Below are 20549 nucleotides of genomic sequence, written 5' to 3' on the forward strand. Positions count from 1 at the left end.
GGGGGTACGGATGCGGGACCTGCAAAGATTCCAAGTCCTCTCTCGGTGGCCACGGAGTTCTGCGGCTACGGTCAACATCCGGATCAAAACAGCGAGCATAGCCTCTGGACCTGTTGCCAGATTTGGCGCAATTCCGCACTGCAGACAGTGTGATTGGCAGTAAGAGCAATCGCGGTGATTTTTTTTTTTATATATATATATATTTTGTTAGTCAAGGGAGGTGGCGGATCACGGATCCAGTATAAATAGCTGGCGGAGCCAACATCAACTTGCTCCCCCTCAAATTAAGCCCTGGCGCCAAATCACAGCAGAGTTGCCTGAAGGCACATCACACAAAACAATTCAGAAAACAAAATACAATGAATTAAAAGATTAAAAAGCATAGTAAGAGTAAAAAAGTAAAAAGCATAGTAACATAATATGCCAGTATGTAATATGCCATCCAGTAAATGGGTCAAAATGCATAAAACACTGCCATCTAATGGATGGCAGTGTGAATTACACCCGGTTATATCATACAGTTGAGTTGTTTTGGTATCTGTGTGTTATTGTTCAAAAGTTAAGAATAAGTGCATTATTTTAAAATTAAAAGATATGTTATATTTTCACTTTGTACAAATGATAGACTTAACACTAATGTAGTTCAACTATCTGGATTAATTTAGTTTATAAATCAAAACCATAAGTCAAATCTGCTTTCCTTTTGAGGACTTCGGCCTCACGGCTGGACCACTGTATGCTGTAAAGGGAAATGGCATTTGCTTTTCTTTTTTTTTTTGTTTTGTTTTGATGGATTTTGTAGGAGCCTGGAGGCTAGGCCCCTTCTGCTGGGGTAGAGTTGAGCTCAGCTCCTCTCAGCTGCCTCACTGCTGCAAAATACGTAGCAGACAGGAGCCAACAGGGTTTATAAATGTTTTTCACCGTTACTATGTAAATAAACGTTAGCAGTCTAAAAGTTACTGGAACTAAATTTATCGGAAGCTAATTAATCTGCTGAAGGTTTTTGAAGTTGGCTGAAAAACTAATCCGCTAACAAAAAAGTTAGCTTCAATAATTAGTGGGTTAGCGGAACTGTGCCCACCACTGTTATATATATATAAACACCTAAATAGATCCTTGTCATTTGATTTGTGGTTTGTATGTCACATGATATGGATTATTCATACCATTTTCCATTGTGTTCCATTTACTGTGCAGTTTTGGTTCTTTTGGTTAATGCACTTGGTTTCAGTGCGGAAGGTTCCCGGTTCGAATCCTACCCCTACCACATTTCTCCATGTAATGTGGAGTTGCGTCAGGAAGGGCATCCGGCATAAAATTTGTGCCAGTTCAACATGCAGATCCACCTTGGATTTGCTGTGGTGACCCCGAGTACAAAACAAGGGAGCAGCCGAAGGGACATGCACGCCGCGGCGTGATCACACTGGCTGCAATGGCGCTAAGCTGCCCAACACACTGCCCACACTTGCTGGGTAATGGCGGGAAGGCTGGATGTGCCGTGGGGGTTGTCGGGGGTGGGGGGTCCTGAAGCAGCAGCTGGGTTAGCCCTGCCGCAGCGTGGGGCTTGCAGGAGGCCACTGGGCACAGCAGGCTTTGTCAGATGACACTTGGGTGAGATGGGGCATCTTGGCCTCGCTACAAAGTTTTGGCAGATACTATAGGACCGTGAAGGGTATAAGTCACTTTTCTTTAGTTTAGAAATTAATAAAATATCAAATGACAAAGGATCTATTTTAGGTGTTATATAAAACAAATATTTTTTTTTTTCTTCATTCGTACAATGGTATGACTATTTCAAAAACAGATCAGATCTAGGCCTGCATCTCAGATGTACCTTCTGGCAATTTGTAGCTAAACTTTCAGGTCTGAAAATCCTCCTCTATACCACTTCATGAAGCTGTATGACCTCTTTTTCTCCTCGTCCCTCATGTCTTGTGCTACCACAAATGCTTTGTAAGCACTCGGGCCAACAGAGTGAGCCATGGTCCTGCTTAACTGGGTCCACCTGTATGTAGTGTGTTGTAGGGCTGCAACAAACGTTTATTTGGATCATCGATTAATCTGATGGGGTTTCGACATGATTAATCAGATTAGTGGGGAGTTTTTTTTAAGTGTGCCAGGGAAACAATTTTTCTCTCCTTCCATTTATTTAACAACAATACAACAATAACAAAAAAATACTTGAAAATCAATAAATCGTCAAATTTCCCTTTGCTATTGAAATATAAAATAATGAAATAATAAAAGTTTATAATAAAGAACAAAAATAATTATTTCAAATGACATTGCTTTATCAAAGTGCTGAGTTTCCATAAAACAACATTGAAACATATAAATGTTATAAAATATATGGTGAAAAAAGGTATTTTTGTTGCTGCAAATGAGCAATTAGCATAACCAGTTAACCATAAAACCTAAATCAAAAACTGTAGCCTGACTCATATGTGCAACATACTATGTGGTCATTTCACAATGACACATGTGACTAATGTCTCTTTCTCTAAAATTGTATTGTAGCATTATTAGTTATTATTACTATATTATTGTTGCTATTAATAATATAGAAATAAAAATAAATTAAAAAATATTATAATTTGTCATACATTTGACTCTTTTATGACAAACGCTGAGCCATTAATTATTATACAGAAAACAAATGCACAAACATGCTGAAATGCCAGCAGCTTAATGCTAACTTTAACATTGAAAACGCCATAGACCTGCTAACGCGTTAGCATCAGCGTTAGCATAAAATACATCTATCAACTGTTTCAGAAGACCATAACAGGTCAGTTTAACATAAAAAAGGTAAATATTCCTCACAGACGTATGCTATGCTAAAGCGAAATAAAACAAATGAAACCAACAAAGCAGCAGCTCGAAGCACTCGTCATTGGTTCAAGATTCAAAGCAAAGCTCGGTTGATTATATGGAAGAAACAAAACATTTGCGGTAAAACAAAGGTATTTAGCAACTTATCGATGACTAAATTAGTTGACAACTATTTTAATAATCGATTAACTCGATTAGTTGTTTCAGCTCTAGTGTGTTGGTTTAGATTCGCTTGCTTGAAGGAACTTGAGAGGAAAAATAACAGTTTATGCAGCTCTGTGAAAGTAAGACAACGTATCTGTGTTCCAGCTCAGAGAGCCGTGTCTCTCTTCTCACTGACGGAGACGCGGGTTGGAGTCCAGGACACGAGAATGGCTGCCAGTCCAGTCCAGTTCCACACGCCGCAAACGCCACGGACCACTCCGACCTTCAGCGGGTAAATACACCTCATACAGCAAAATTCTACACAAGGAATCCTGTTTCCCAACAAATGACACGTGTAGCGTGTGTGTTTAACATTAATTGTGTATTTTCAATCCTTCTATAACCGTGGATAATTCAGCTTGGCTTGAAATTCTTTCGGAGTACAGTGTTTTGTTTTGGTTGATGTTTTGTCCTCAGATTAATGTGGTCAGTAGTGCCACCCAGTGGTAATTCAGTGAACTGTCAGAATTTGAAGAATAGGTTTTTATTATTATCATTAGTTGATTACTTATGAATATGCTGAAGTTTTTTTAAGAGGTGTTAATTGCTAATCTTGTTTTTATAAGAACAAAACCCTTTTTTTTTTTTATTCCTGCAGGATTTCAAATTAGTAGTTTGTTGTTCTGTTCATTCCATCCAGAAATGGTATTTTATCATTCTCGTTTTATATTCCACCTTAAAATTATTTGTCAGCCAGTTAGAACCAAATGTTTTGTGGTGAGTTTCATTTCATTTTTTAATTTACATCCATTCCTGCATTTCAAGCCTACAACACATTCCAAAAAAAAAAAGTTGGGACAGGGGCAATTTAGGGCTAGTAATTAGACTATATATATATATATAATTTCAAACCGGTGATTATAATCATGATTTTGTACTAAAGCACTGTCTGTGAAATGCTGACACCTTGAAGAGAAAAGATGGGCAGAGGATCTCCAGTTTGCCAACAGATGTGTAAGAAACTTATTGAAAACTTTAAAAAGTGTTCCCCGGAGAAAGATTGGAAGAGATTTGCATATTTCTTTCTCTACAGTGCATAATATTAAATGATTGAAGGAATTTGGAGGAATTTCAGTGCGTAAAGGGCAAGGGCGCAAGCCTAAGGCTGTAAATCTGTGATCTCCGATCTCTCAAATGGCCCTGGATCAAGAACAGTCATTCATCAATAGCTGATATAACAGCTCATATCACAACATTTGTCAAGCACTATAATACAGAGTTACATTCAGAAATGCCATTTAAAACTTTACTGTGCAAAAAGGGAAGACTTATGTTGACCTGCTCCAGAAGCAGTGTCAACTTTTCTGGGCTCTGAGGCATCTGTGTTGGACTATCACAGTAGAAATTCCACAGAGACAGCTCTCACTAAAGTGGTTAATGATCTTCTGCTTGCAGTGGATTCGGACACCACTACGGTTCTGTTGCTGTTAGAGCTTAGTTCTGCGTTTGTTACCGTGGATCATCATATTCTACTCAGTAGGCTGGAGAATCATTTTGGGATTACTGGGAATGCCGTTGCATGGTTGACGTCATAACTGACCAGTCGTTCTCACTGTGTTTTGTATAGTAACACTACCTCTATCCTTAGTGACATGAAATTTGGGGTTTCACAGCGGTCTGTCTTAGCCCCCCTGCTTTTCTCCCTTTATATGGCACCCCTTGGCCACATATTGCAGCGTTTTGGGATTACCTTTCATTGCTATGCTGATGATACTCACTCAGTTCTACATGTCGATAAGTGCTGGTAATCTCATTTACATAAAATCCTTAGAAGATTGCCTTGCATCAGTAAAAAGCTGGATGTCCAGCAACTTCCTACTTTTAAACTCTGATAAGACTGAAATGATGGTTCTTGGTCCACTGAGACATCAGCATCGATTTGACCAGCTAGTGCTTAGCCTAGGCTCGTGTGTCACACATTACAATGACAAAGTGAGGAACCTTGGGGTACTTTTGATCCTACATTGTCCTTTGACCTCCATATTAAAGATATTAAGAGGACTGTTGTCTTCTACCTGCAAAATATAGCAAAGATTTGTCCCATCCTGTTTATGGCTGATGCTGAGACCCTAATTCATGCATTTGTTTCTTCTAGGTTGGACTACTCCAATGTTCTGTTTTCTGGTTTACCGCAGTCCAGCATTAGGGGTTTCCAATTGGTTCAAAATGCTACTGCCAGACTTTTGACACAAAGCAGAAAATTTGACCACATTACACCCATTTTGGTATCTCTGTACTGGCTTCCTGTCCCAGTGAGATCAGATTTTAAGGTTCTGCTACTAACCTATAAAAATATTCACGGATTAGAACCTCCCTACTTAGCTGACCTGCTTAAACCCTACGTACGGGCCCGGGCTCTGCGTTCTCAGGATGCAGGACTACTTTGTGTCCCTAGGGTCAATAAAAAGTCTGCAGGTCACAAAGGTTTCTCTTATCGTGCCCCTGTTCTGTGGAATGATCTCCCTGCGTCAATAAAACAGATTCTGTAGAGAGTTTTAAGTCCAGACTTAAGACGCACTTATTTTCCCTTTTGTATGGCTAGCATACTGGCATAGTATGTTACTATGCTTTTTACCCTTTTAAATTCATTTATTAGTAAAGAGAGCGGGCTGTGGCCTCAACTTTATCTTTTAGTGAAGCATAGGGCTCGTGGCCGGCATTCAGCTTTGTATTTCTTCCGTTTTTCTTGTTGCTTAATGCTGACAAATTATACTGTATTTGTTGTTTTTCTAATGCCTGATTCAGTTTTTTTTTTTTTGTGTTTTTGTATGTTTCTGCTTATCATTGTAATTATTTGTGGGTTTTTGTTTGTGTGTTTGCAGTGACGAAGTTCCCAACGATTTATCGGGGCGACTTTACCACTTGGAGGTGATGTTAAAACAACTGAATAGTGATTTAGAGAAAGTGAGAATCTTTTTATTACTGTTGTACATTTTGAATGTGATGACATGGATGTTTGATCTCGTGATCCTGAGCCAAATTTCCAGTTAACTTTAGCATTTCTGTAATCTTAACATGTAAAAAAAAAAAAGAACAAAAAGTTTAAATTCTAGCCACTTTCCAGTCTGTTCATGTCTAAAAGTCAGCATGGTTTCCACCATGGTTCAGTCCATCCAGATCCACTTCCAGACCCAGATTGTAACAGTTTTTTCACCATTTGGTTTGTGAACGATACATTTCCATACAGTGGCGCGCCGACAGAACCCAATAGTACCATGCAGTAATTAAAGTATTGCAGTTCTACAGCTTCATGAGAAGTTTTGTCAATAACAAAAAATGTAATGCCATCCTTTTGTGGAAGATTTCGCCATTTTTATTTTGGTGGAAATTCTGAACTTGATAAGTCATAGTTTAAAAAAAAAACATTTAAAACATAGATACTATGTCATCGTCGTGACGATCCCTCAGCGACAAGGAAGGTCGTCTATCGATTCCTGGATGGGATGGTGGATGCACAGAAAATCTACATCTATTATTGATCTCAAGACGCCTGTGCATGGGTTTAACGTGGAAATGTTGGACGCCGACAAACACATGGTCCTTGACATATCCTTAACCTGACCGGGTCTGAGGACCTGCTGCAGCACTCATCCGCCTTCACAGCCATTGGGTGACAAGCCATCACCTCCTCTGCCTGGTCTGTCGCTGAGGACTTTGTGTTTCACCAGAGCCCTGTTAGCCATCTCATATTCAGGGTTTTGTTGGGCCTTCATAGTTACTGTCATGGCCATGGGTCACACAAGGTCCCCACTGTATTTCACCCCAATAGGCAATCCCCTACATGATCTGTTTCGCAGTGTCGCCGACCAAATGCCCCCCCCCCCTACAAAAAAAAAAAATTTGGTCCGCCCTGCCACCACTGTGCATGCGTCATTTTGGACCACAGCAGCTCTTCTGACTCTCTTCACCCAAAGCGATCAAAGGGAATAATGTGATTATTAATCATCAGATGACAAGGTAAAACCTTAAATCATTCTAAAGTCAATTTTAAGCAGAACCTAGGCCGTTTTAAGCAGAAACAAGACGATAATCGGTGACGCTTTGAAATGACTGAGGCGCAGTGAATGCAACAGCTAGCAGCTCATGTAGCTGCTGCGTTCTGATCGCTTCCTCCGTCTTTTATGATTAAATAATGTTGAATTTGTGTGGAAATGATTGTTGCACAAAAGCTTCAGATATCTGTCGCAGAGATAGATGATGACTGGCATGCAGTTTTAAGCAGAAACGAGGTGATAATCCATGAACTGTAGCTGATGACGCATGTGCAGTGAAGGCAGGCCAGACCGATTTTTAGGGGGGGACTGTTCAGTCTGCGACACCGGGTGTCATGACGTGGACTAGGGGTTGGATTTTGACACCCTGGTGCAACATAAATACTCTACAGATAACTGCAAGGCAATGCCGGGTTAATAGTAGTACTGCAATTCATTATTCATACATTAATACAACTGGGTTCTGTTGTAGCTATTCAGAGTGTCAGATGACCACTGTGCAGAAATATCACGTACCTGTAGCCACGTTCTTTGGGAAATTGGGTCCTAGTTGGCAGGAAATATGCGGTGCTTTATGTTCTTTACGTGTTTTAATGAATAAGCTACTTTGACATTTTGATCCATCAGGGGGCGCCACTTTCCCCGCCAATCTGATGGCTGGTGTTTTTCTCTTCACCACCAGGAGAAGCAGGACAAAGTCGTGCTGCTTGCCGAAATGGCCAACCTTCGAGAGAATAACCAGCGACTGCAGGAGGAGAGCCAGACGGCCAGCGAACAGCTGCGCAAATTTAGCCGACTTTTTACCAACCTCAACCAGACGGAAAGTGACAGTGAGGGGCACTCCTCCGACCAGGGAGCCGAGTCCAGCAGGGAGTGACCTGCAGAAGAAGGTTCAGACGAGTGCGTAAAAAAAAAAAAAAAAAAAAAAATGGTGGTAAGAAATGAAAGAATACTGCTCGCTCAGTACCCATGATTCCTTGCACACCTGAGCAGAAGAGGTCACAGCGGTGTCACCTCATTCGGCTTCCACAGGACGGCCTTAAACCAGCGAGTACCGGAAAAGAGTTTAACACTCGTGCGCAGCAACACTCCGTCTCAGTTCTGAGCTCCACTTTATTTTTCTAAGATAACGTCTTGCATAAATAAACTGATTATATATACGACTATGCCAGAGGAGCTCGCAGGAGGAGAAACGTCTTGGAGAGAATACTTCATCACCCGGAGAGGCCTAATACTGTTCTGAAGCATATCAGCCAAAAATATTACAGTCTGCATCTCCCAGAATGCACTACAAGTAATGGAAGCTCTGCAAACGGGGTTCTGTTGTCAAGATGCCTGTGTGGTACATTTCTCATGTATCGATATTATCGCTGTTGTGCTGATGTTTGAGAAGAGTCGTACTGAAGAGCTGTAATGGTACAAACACATTATTGCACAATAGTGTTTGTGCTTGAATCTGCGTGGATTTGTTGTTTTTATTTTTTTTATTATTATTATTTGTTTGTTGTTTTTTTTTTTTTTTTTTACCTTTGTGTGATTGTGAGCGAGAGTTTGAACGTGACATCTGTTTTTACACAACACAGCATTAAAGCCAATGTTGGAAAACAAATTAACTGAGATTTTAGCATTCAAATGGCAACATTTGGGGAAACCAGTTATAAGATTAGAATCATGTTTCTTCTTGGGGTGGGGGGTAATGCATCAACAATCACCATATTTTGAGGAATATTTATACTGAGAAATATCTATCAGAATAAGATTTTATGGAAACAATAAAGTTGTAATGTTATGAGATTAAAGTTGTGATATTAAAAGTTACTTTGCTACAAAAAGGAAGTAATATGATGGAAAAAGTACCAATATTTCAACACTTTGTCTTATGCTTTTGCTCTTACAATTATGACTTTATCATATCTTGCACTATAACTTTGTTTTTAAAATTGAAGTTTTATTTGTAACAATGCAAACTCAATCTTCTTATTTATTAACAAGTGCGTTGCCCCTAAGGGCAAGGGACACAACTGTAAGTTGATATATCGATTCAAATACTAGTGTGGGAAATAAACATTATTTATTTAGGAATAAGCAGTAGGTTTTATGATAAAAACAGTGACATTCAGTTCTATAGAGCTCTGCTGTAATTCTGTGTAATAAAACACCAAAAAATATGACTGAGAATTACCAGAAATTGATGAAAATTTATCATGGAGGCCTTTAGGTATACAATATTCCTCATCCCAAAATTTTAATTTCAGGCTTCTTGAGTTTTGGGATCCTGACGTTTTTGCAGGACAGAAGTTTCTTTTGATAAGCCGAACTTACAGCTGTGAATAACTTTGTGTAAATGGTGCATTTTTTTTTTCTCAAAACATTACAACTTTATTGTTGGAATGTAAAATATACATTCAGAAACTCCTATAGCTTTATTGTTGTAGTGAATAATTTTATTCTTTAGATATTACAACTTTATTATTGAGTGAAGAAAACGTTGCAACTTTGTTGTAATGCACGGTTGTATTCTGACTACATTGTAACTTGTAGAATTATATAGAACGAGTAGAATTATATTATCAAAATAACTTTATTATGCAAGTGTAAAAATTATACAATTCACTGTTGTAAGAAAACAATTTTACATTTTTATTCAGAAAATATTACTTTATTGTTGTAAAAGTACATTTTACCCCTTCTAATGTGGAAGTCTCAGGTATTTTTGTTTTTTAAACAATGACCTTGATGCTCCGTTGTCATCGTACACTTGACTAATGAACAAACTTGTTTACTGGAACCTTCTGGGCCACATTTTTCTTTTCCCTTATTAACACAAGACAAACTGTGAGCCGCAGATGTGAAACAAGACGCCAACCTGTTGACAGTAAACGGTCAATGTCAGAAGATCAGTGAAGCAAAAGTGTATGACACACTCACTTTTCACTGTTTCAGACAGTGTCACATCGTCTCAGATCAAAATGTACTGGATCGCTAATTTAACTTTTAATATCTGTGTTGCTATCACAGCACATATTTGAAATCAGCTGTTATATTTAATTTAGTGTTTTATTGTAAATGAAGCTATGTCACTAGTAAATTGTGCATATCAAAACATTTACTGTACATGAACTCACTGGACACTGAAGCTCTTCCTGCATATCAGAACCAGTCTGCTGGTTCACGTGTATCTGAGTATGAAAGGATCTGCACACCTTCAAAAAAAAAAAAACTTCCGAAGACCGTTTATACTTACTGCTAACCTTGTTTATTTTTTATGCAGATGTGTCTGTCAGAGACCACCGGTACTGAATGGATGACACTTGTTTCTAAAACCAGCTTTGACTTTTCATCCACAGGTTTCTCCTCTGGAGAATGAAGGCCAAATTGTAAAGGCCGTGTCACACCTTGACAATTTAGCCAGCGTATGCCAATCGTATTAAAAAAGGTTGGCATAAGTCTGTTAACGTAAGGGTAAGATTGTTATAAGTTAAGAGCACGTTGCATCACGCATGCTAGCATGTGACTTATACGTCCCGCACATGCGGGACATAAGTTATGAGATTGTTGGCACATATTTCTTGTAATTTACTCATAAGTCTAAATACGTCCATTAATGCTTTCCACTGATTGGCTGAAAGCTGCTGTCCTCATGCAGATCGACTGTTTCATTCACACACGGAGTAAATCTGACCTGTTCATTTTCATTCCAATTCACCATCACAGGCGGACATGAATCCATATAAAGCTCCTGATTTTTGAAAATGACATCTGAAAATACTTTAATTCGTGGCTGGAAACTTAGCGTTTCAAATCAAGTCCCTCAATGGTTTACCAGTGTCGCGCTCTAATCGCACAGAAGAGCTGTGATGACTTAAAGTTTTAAAGCGCCGTCACTGGTGTGATCATCAGACAACCTGATCAGTCAGGTATGGTCACGCCTGATGAATACACTGTTTAAAAATTTAAAGCTCCGTCGCTGGTGGTGATCACCGCACCGGCAGATCACACCTGATCGCAGTCGACTGGTGCTTTAAAAGTTTAAATCATCACAGCGGTTCATTATTCAGGTCTGTGGTGACCTCATCGGTCTGCTCAGCAGACCTGATCAGAAATCGACAGAGCTTTAAACATTTAAAGAGACAGTACTTCAGTCATTCACAGCAGCTTTTACCACAGCCAGTTCACTCATCAGCATTCTGTACACAATGAAAATGGTCCACGAAGATAAAAATAAATAAAATAATGTTAAATTGCTCTGTTTCTGACCCACACCACACCATGCAGTACCAACCTGAGCCACTGGGTGGAAATGGGGCTGTCGGCATACGCTGGATAATCGTCAAGGTGTGACGGCTGCATTAATTTATTAGACGTGTGCCAGCGTTTTTAATACGGTCGGCATACGCAGGCTAAATCGTCAAAGTGTGACAGGGCCTTAAGAGGTAATGAGGATTTTGAGAGCAAAGCAAAAATATTTTGAGGACAATCCCTCATGAGAATCAACGGAAAAACTTGGGACTGTTCCGAGAATAAAGTTTTCATGTTATGAGATTTAAATCAAATATTTGAAGGAAAAAGTTGTAAATTGTCAATGTGTAAAAAGAAAATTGATCAGTTAATTGCAGTTTAAGTGTCCAAATGCATTAATCTGGTTTTAAAGTACTGAAAACAAAGATCTTTTTTACACTCAACAAAAATATAAACGCAACACTTTTGGTTTTGCTCCCATTTTGTATGAGATGAACTCAAAGATCTAAAACTTTTTCCACATACACAATATCACCATTTCCCTCAAATATTGTTCACAAACCAGTCTAAATCTGTGATAGTGAGCACTTCTCCTTTGTTGAGATAATCCATCCCACCTCACAGGTGTGCCATACCAAGATGCTGATTAGACACCATGATTAGTGCATGTCTATCTTGGCTTTCAATGCTTACCAGTCCAGTAAGTATCAGTGAAATTGTGGAGAGCTGGACATGTCCAAACTTGTCCTCTGACACGCCGAAACGGAGGTGTTCCTTTGTCTCGCTTCCAAAGCGAATCGGTCGTGACGCGCAAAGCCTCCGCGCGGCTTTCCATGACAAAATCTCTTGTTAAAAGTGACATCTGCCGGAAAATGGCTGATGTCCAGCTCTTGTGATAACCAGAGAAAGAGCACACGACGGTCTCGTATCCACAGAGCCATCAGCTCAGAAATGGTCTGGTGGCTTGTGCCGTGTCGTCGCAGCTCGGAGCGCGGCGCGCTGAGCGTCCTTAAAGGGGTCCTTAAAGCTGTACTACCAGACCTTATTCTCTGTGAAGCCCGTAAAATTTTCACCGAAAGCCAGATAAATTTTTCGAATAGTTTCCAGGTGCCAGTCTCTAACAGCTTCTGAAAAAATTCTGATGGAAAAAAAACCCAAATCATTCCGCCATTTCCAGACAATGAAAATCCGACGACGGGGCGGGACCACTCCTTCCATAAGGCGTGCTCACAGGCGAATGACGTCACCGACAGGCGTGGAAAAACTCGCATGCGCACAAGGGTTCAAGCTTGTCTGACGTGAAAACATACAACTTCAATCTTGACACATTTTATTCTTGAAACAGTACAGTTTTCAAGTACAATTGTGAAGTGTACGTTTCCCCTCATATTACATTACTGCATTTACAAAACATTATAACTTTGTTAAAACAAAAAAATTATGCTTTTTTTCCAATGTAAAATTGTTCAATCTTTAACTGTAATGCAATGAACACACGCACATCCAAAACACATAAAAAGGCGTGTGGGACCACGAAAAATTGTACCAATCGGGCAGGTCCCCAGAAACGTTACGTTTTGTTAAATAAAGCTTTTTCTGTATCGGAGCGCTGTGGCTGTGCGGCTCATTCGGTTTCTCTTTAATCTTTAACTGTACCATTTTCCCCTTATAACTTAATTTACACAATGTTACAACTTTGTCAGTTACTTTTTATGTAAAATTAATGCCAGAATTATTTCATTTGAAATTGTTAAAGCAGATGTACATCATTTTCCAATATTGTAACTTATAATATTACAACTTTAATCTTAACAAAATGAAACTACATTTTTTCACATAAAATTGTTTACGGTTCAAGGTTTTCCCCTCATAAAGTTACTTTTTAATAACTTCTCATAACATAACCACTTTATTCTCAAATCAGTAACCAATATTGCAATATTTGTTTCAGGAAGAGGACTTTTTTTATTTGTTGTTAAAATTAGTTCCTTTTCTCCCCTTGTATATCAATTTTATAACTCTTCTCCACAGTGTGTTATTTTCCTTGTAATATTACACATTTATTCTGGTAACTGTGTAACTTGGGTCCTCACCACCCACTTAAGGTCCAGATAATTCCTCGTAGTTCCCTGGTTTAACTGGAACTGTTTGTTTTCCACGTCAGCAGCTCACTCAGGTTCATCAGGATGCTGTTAATGACGTTAAAGCAAGAAACCTTTTATTATGAGGAAAAATTCTTCCAGTGCTGCTGGTTGGGAAACTGTGATCTGCAGCTTCATGTTTGGACGCCGTCATCTAACCTTACAGCAACATTTCCAGCAAAATGGAACCATCTGTCAACTTCAGAAATGGTGATCACCCCCTGGGGCCTTTTTTTTCTTTCTTTCTTTCTTTCTTTCTTTTTTAAAGGAGTTTCACATTGACAATCTCATTGCTTTACTATCGGCTGGATTCATGTTTGGAGAGTTTTGGTTCCAGTGCCGATTATTAACATACCAAACTTCACCGAACCCAAAAGGACAATGTGTCATTTAGAGGGGAAAAAAAACACTTTCATTCGTTGCAGCTTTGCAGATGTTAACTGTAATTTTTCTTTTCTTTTTTTTTTTTCTTCTTCTTCTTTTTGTATCATCGTCTTAATTTTTTGTTTTGGTTGTGTAAAAGGGACAAGGTTTCTTTTTATGACTTTTGTTCGTCGTGTCAAATTGTACGCTATTTATAGCAAACTATCTACGTTGAACAAACAGAAAGGCATTAAGACTGGTGGTAATGTTGTATAACTAGATTTGTTTTTAGATGTTAAATATTTTGATAATTTATTTTTGGACACATTGGCCTCTGTTTGAAACAATAATGAAGATGAGGGTACCGTGTGATTATTTTATTCATGATCTCTGTATAAAGCTGATTTGTATCGTTTTTTTCTATCGTCTTTCCTCTTTGCATCAGTGCTTTCTGCACATAATGCACAAACTTTTCAACGTTAAGATGACTTGTAACAGTGTACATTTTAAAACTGTAAATTATGTTTTCATTATTTTGTATAAAATATTAAAACCGAGTATCAGATCAAGCCTGGTTCATGGATTGTAAAATGCCTCTCTCACACACACACAAAACAAGTGGCATAGGTCTGCCCCCACCTGTATGAAGTGTTAATACATAAATGTATGAAAACAGAATTGGTGACTCAGTATTAGTCCATGAGCAAGACACTGAAACAGGCATCAATACAAATGGTGGCAGTAATTCCCAGTGATTTTTGGTAAGATACATATCTCTGGTGTATTGTAAGGTGTGATAGCAATGCAGCAGCTTTTTGTTTTATCACATTTTTACACCCACAACAAAATCTACATTCACAAAAAGTGGTCATACCGTGATAATGCACCGTATTGCAAGCTAATATATATTAATCAATTAAGCTACAACTTTGAATTTTTATTTTATCTTTTGTCCTAATTGTTGCCTGGGCTGAAGAAGTTTTATGAGCTCATTTGTCAATGGAAACTTGAACAAGTCACAACTCGGCACATTTTTATTTTTACTTAAAGGTTTTTGTGGGAAAGTAAATGTGACAACTGCAAAATGAAACACCATACAATTGAAACTAGTTTTTACACACCGACATACTGAATGTTGAGAACCTTTTAAGCAGTACACCACCAGCAAATTAAATTTTGTGGTTATTTGGAAGTACAGTTAAGCCCTTCTTACTGATAGTAATAAAAAATTCTGAAGGCATTGTAATCTTTATATACGATGTATAAATAAAAATTACAAAAGAATGTAATGATGTTGACAATTGACAGGCCAACACAATACGCCACAAAATATACTGAAAATTTCACTTAGTTTTAGTATTCAATTGTTAATAATTTGTATAATTGCAACACATCAGAACTTGAGTAGTGCCGGAAAAATTATCACTTCAGGATTACATGTGTGGCGTTTCTCACCTTAATATACAACCCCTGGCAATAATTATGGACTCACCGACCTCGGAGGATGTTCATTCAGTTGTTTAATTTTGTAGGAAAAAAGCAGATCACAGACATGACACAAAACTGAAGTCATTGTAAATGGCAACTTTCTGGCTTTAAGAAACACTATAAGAAATCAGGAAAAAAAAATTGTGGCAGTCAGTAACGGTTACTTTTTTAGACCAAGTAGAGGGAAAAAAATATGGACTCACTCAATTCTAAGGAATAAATTATGGAATCACCCTGTAAATTTTCATCCCCAAAACTAACACCTGCATCAAATCAGATCTGCTCATTAGTCTGCATCTAAAAAGGAGTGATCACACCTTGGAGAGCTGTTGCACCAAGTGGACTGACATGAATCATGGCTCCAACACGAGAGATGTCAATTGAAACAGGAGAGGATTATCAAACTCTTAAAAGAGGGTAAATCATCACGCAATGTTGCAAAAGATGTTGGTTGTTCAGTCAGCTGTGTCTAAACTCTGGACCAAATACAAACAACATGGGAAGGTTGTTAAAGGCAAACATACTGGTAGACCAAGGAAGACATCAAAGCTTCAAGACAAAACTTAAAGCAATATGTCTCAAAAACAACACTAAAAAAAAAATAATTATATAACACTTAAACAGAAAAAAACAAGGTTACAATGGGCTAAGGAAAAGCAATCGTGGACTGTGGATGACTGGATGAAAGTCATATTCAGTGATGAATCTGCATTGGGCAAGGTGATGATGCCGTACGAGATAAAGATTTATAAAGATGACTGCCTGAAGAGAACATGTAAATTTCCACAGTCATTGATGATATGGGGCTGCATGTCAGGTAAAGGCACTGGGGAGATGGCTGTCATTACATCATCAATAAATGCACAAGTTCACGTTATTTTGGACACTTTTCTTATCCCATCAATTGAAAGGATGTTTGGGGATGATGAAATCATTTTTCAAGATGATAATGCATCTTGCCATAGAGTGAAAACTGTGAAAACATTCCTTGCAAAAAGACACATAGGGTCAATGTCATGGCCTGCAAATAGTGAGGTTAGAATTGGTTGGAATGGAGCTATTCTTGTGAATTCATCTCATGTATTTCAATAGAGAATTTCCTCTACTACAAGTTAAATACATTTTCTGTTCAAAAATAACAGTTCACTGTGTGACTTTAAATTACTGATCTACCTTACTAGATAGACAGAGGGATAAACAGATATATAGATTGATAAAATGTAAATTTTAATAGGTAAATATGAATGTAATTTTTTAAAAAGACATGTTCACTGTTATCTAATAAATACTGTAGTGATTGCCGGGCCGGTCGCTGAATCTGTTCACTGTAATGCTGCAGAGCACCGTGGGAGTACGGGGTTTGGGGGTTTTAAATCACTGTTTTTGTCTTTCATAGATAGTTTAATAGTGTGGTTGGAGTTATTGATTTAGTGTGTTCAATTGCCCAGTTAGGTTAGTCAAGTTTAGTTAAGTGTTCTGTTGTCACCATAAGCAAAAAGTGTATTATGTTTTATGTTTTCCTTTATTTCCATGTTGTGAGTTGAACAAAAATAAAGCAGCACCTCCTGGTGGCAGAATGCAGCAAAAGTTCCAATAGTCTCATTCTTCCACACTGTTCGCCACATTGGTGTCAGAAGTGGGATTGCCACTTGCCCCTGGTCTTATGGTTTTACTGGTCCACTGTCCAGGAATCTAGCCAGTGTACACCTGCTGCGCTCATGTTTGGGAGAGAGCTCCGAACACCAGTGGATTTGGTGTTTGGTGCCCCGCCGGAACCTGAGGTCGCAGGGGGGAAGGAGATGGATTACTTTCGCAGACTGAGGGAGCGTCTGCACGCGGTGCATGACTACACCAGCCAGGTCCAAGCAAACTCCGGAATCCGGCAGAAGAGAGCCTACGACACCCGTTGCAGAGGACGGGCCTTCGCACCAGTAGGGCAGTCACAATTATTACAATATTCGCCAATCGTGATTATTTTTCATATTCGCGAATATTTTTCATAATCGCGATTACCGTGAAATACTTATTTTATCCACAAAGTTGCATTAACGACTCAGAATCTGACGTCATCATGCTGCAGCAGCTGCATGCAGCCTCGCTGCCTCACTCGCTCCATTTCCTCTCGTCTTGGTCGGATGGTTAGCAAGGCTCGGAGCGTGAGGAGGTTCTGGTTCCAAAGCCACGTACCACGGCACTGCTGTGGATGCATTTCGGTTTTAAGTAGGGCTGCCACGACTAGTTGACTAGTCACGACTACGCTGACAATTGAAATCGTTAACAACTAATTTAGTAGTTGACGAGTCATTTATTTTATTTAAGTCTTTGTTTTTCCTCTCAATTCATAGTTTTAGGCAGCCGTCCTGCCATCATTTGGACGTTCAAATTTTGTATAAGACGGCCGATTAAAACAGTGGCCGTTTTATTCAAAGCCATTAAAAATGGATAGTTTACCGAAGGAGCTGTGTGTATGTGTGTGTGTGTGTGTGCGTGCACGCACAGAGTCAACTCGCTACAGACTGCGATGGAGGGAGCAGGTGAGGGAATGAGATTCCTGAACGGAGGCACGAGATGTTACTTTCTGCTGTGATCCATCAGCGCGGAGCAGAGAGAGAGGATTTTAACCCGAGTGAACATGTTAAAAAATAAAGACAACAACAACAAAAAAACCAAGCCATGGAGCTGCCTTTACTCTCTGTACTTTCTCTACACGTGTGGTTCTGATGGCACCGACCTGTTCACACCATGTGCGCATCGTATATTGAATTTATGAGATCATGAGATGAAATAAACGGTCAAATATCCTTAAAAAATGAGAATATATAAATGAACTGAGCAAAAATTACACACACACGGGTTTAAAAAACCCTGCAGTGGAGATGCTGTGCAGTGATGTTCAGAGGCACAGATCACAAAAAGCTGAACTTTAACAGCTGTTTATTTTCCAAAGGTATGTATTTGTTCAGTCTTGAGCTTAATGTAGTGTTCAAGGACAAAACGTGACTGATGAGGAAAAAATGGATGACTTCATCACACTAAAATGAACTGGAGTCAGAATAAAAATACAAGCTGCTGATTTCTGTTGTTTTTCAAAGTTATTATAAGCTGCAGCTATATGTTTTAATTATTTCAAAGTGAGTTACCTCTTATTTCATTCTGATTTATTTATACAAAAAAAAAAAAAAACATGGGGAGTCTAATCAGCCTGCAATGTTTTAAGTTTATATCAGTTTTCCTGAACATGTCCAGGTGTTTTTTCCTTCTTTATAAGAGTGGCAGTTCTGCGTCATGCTGTTTGGGTTCTGCAATGCACCGGCTACATTTGAGCGACTGATGGAGAGGGTGCTGGCCAACGTGCCCCGGAGTCGTTGTGTGGTGTACCTCGATGACCTCCTGGTGCATGCCACTGACTTTGACAGAGCTCTGTTGAACCTGGGAGAGGTCTTTGCTGCCATCCGCCAGGCTGGGTTGCGGCTGAACCCAGCAAAGTGTCGCCTACTATCCAAGGAGACGGAGTTCCTGGGCCATGTTGTCAGTGCTCAAGGTGTTGCTACAAACCCAACAAAGGTGGTTGCGGTCCGAGATTGGCCAACACCTGCAAATGTCAGCAAGTTGCGGAGCTTCCTGGGACTGGCTTCGTACTACCGGCGGTTCTTTCGAGACTTTGCCACCATCGCCAGTCCACTACACCGCCTCACTGACAAGGGCCAGCCCTTCCAATGGGATGACAACCGTGCAGCAGCCTACACCCGACTCAAAACAGCCCTCAGTGAAACTCCGGTCTTGGCATATCCCAATGCTCAGCAGCCGTTCATTGTGGACACAGACGCCAGCAACGTGGGCATTGGAGCTGTCCTCTCTCAGCAGGGGGAAGGTGGAGAACGTGTGGTGGTCTACATCAGTTGAGCACTAAGCCAGGCCAAAAAGAACTACTGTGTCACCCGCCATGAGCTACTGGCAGTAGTCCTGGCACTGCGGCAGTTTCGGCCATATCTGCATGGGAGCCATTTCCTCCTCCGCACCGACTATGCCTCACTCACCTGGCTCCTGACCTTCAAGAACCCCCGAAGGCCAGGTGGCCCGCTGGCTGGAAGCCCTCCAGGGTTATGACTTTGAGATCCAGCATCGGGCCAGACGGCTTCATGGTAACGCTGATGCTCTCTCACGCAGTCCATGCGCAGCCATGGAGTGTCGGTACTGCTGCCAGCAGGAAGAACGGAGCCAGCTGGTGCAGAGGATGATGAATGCCTCTCCCATCAATGACGGGGAGGAATGCTCATACTGACCACTGAGCAGCTGAAGGAACAGCAGGAGGCTGATGTGACCCTAGCACTGGTGAAGGGCTGGTAGGAGGCAGGGCGGCGCCCTGAGTAGGCAGAGGAGTCAGCCCTGGCTCCTGAAGCGAAAGCTTATCACTCCCAGTAGGGCACCTTTGAAGTCCATAGTGGAGTGATGTATCGCAGGTGGCAGGCACCCAAGAGAGGGAATGACCTCCTGCAGCTGCTGGTCCCCCGGGCCCTACGTCTCCAAGTTCTTCAAGTTGTCCATGGCTCAGTGGGGACGGGACACTATGGGAATGCCAAAACGCTGCACCGCCTTTGGGGCAGGTTTTATTGGCCTGGCTGTCGACGAGACGTGGAGTTGCACGTATACTGCTGTGATGCCTGCACTGCCCAGAAGGGACCGAACCAGCGCTCCCATGCCCCATTGCAACACTACTTAGTGGGGGCCCCAATGGAGAGGGTAGGAGTGGACATTCTTGGCCCCTTTCCAGTCACTGACTCTGGCAACCACTGTATTCTAGTGGCCATGGACTACTTCACAAAGTGGCCAGAGGCATATGCGGTCCCAAATCAGAGTGCCACTACCATAGCAGCAAAACTGGTGGAGGAGATGTTCACCCATTTTGGGGTTCCTGATGAGCTCCACAGCAACCAGGGACGCAACTTTGAGTCCCAGGTTTTCGGCGAGGTCTGTCGGAGGTTAGGAGTGAGCAAAACAAGGACAACTCCACTCCACCCGCAAAGTGACGGGTTGGTGGAGCGGTTCAACCGCACCTTAGCCACCCAGCCCGCCATTCTCACCAGCCAACATCAGAAGTACTGGGATTGCCACTTGCCCCTGGTCTTATGGTCTTACCGGTCCACTGTCCAGGAATCTAGCCAGTGTACACCTGCTGCGCTCATGTTTGGGAGAGAGCTCCGAACACCGGTGGATTTGGTGTTTGATGCCCCGCCGGAACCTGAGGTCGCAGGGGGGAAGGAGATGGACTACTTTCACAGACTGAGGGAGC

General features: G+C 40.6%; 1 protein-coding gene across 1 annotated transcript in view; it reads left to right on the forward strand.

The window, feature by feature from the left end:
- sipa1l3 (signal-induced proliferation-associated 1 like 3) overlaps positions 1 to 10223 on the forward strand; it is a 209983-nt gene extending 199760 nt beyond the window's left edge. The window contains exons 21-23 of the mRNA XM_034169215.1: positions 3142 to 3268; positions 5859 to 5940; positions 7711 to 10223. Coding sequence (XP_034025106.1) covers positions 3142 to 3268; positions 5859 to 5940; positions 7711 to 7905 — 404 coding nt within the window. The 3' untranslated portion in view covers positions 7906 to 10223. The remainder of the gene's footprint in view (positions 1 to 3141; positions 3269 to 5858; positions 5941 to 7710) is intronic.
- The last annotated feature ends 10326 nt before the right edge of the window (positions 10224 to 20549 follow it).

Source organism: Thalassophryne amazonica, chromosome 4, assembly GCF_902500255.1.
Source record: "Thalassophryne amazonica chromosome 4, fThaAma1.1, whole genome shotgun sequence".
Taxonomy (NCBI): Eukaryota; Metazoa; Chordata; class Actinopteri; order Batrachoidiformes; family Batrachoididae; genus Thalassophryne; species Thalassophryne amazonica.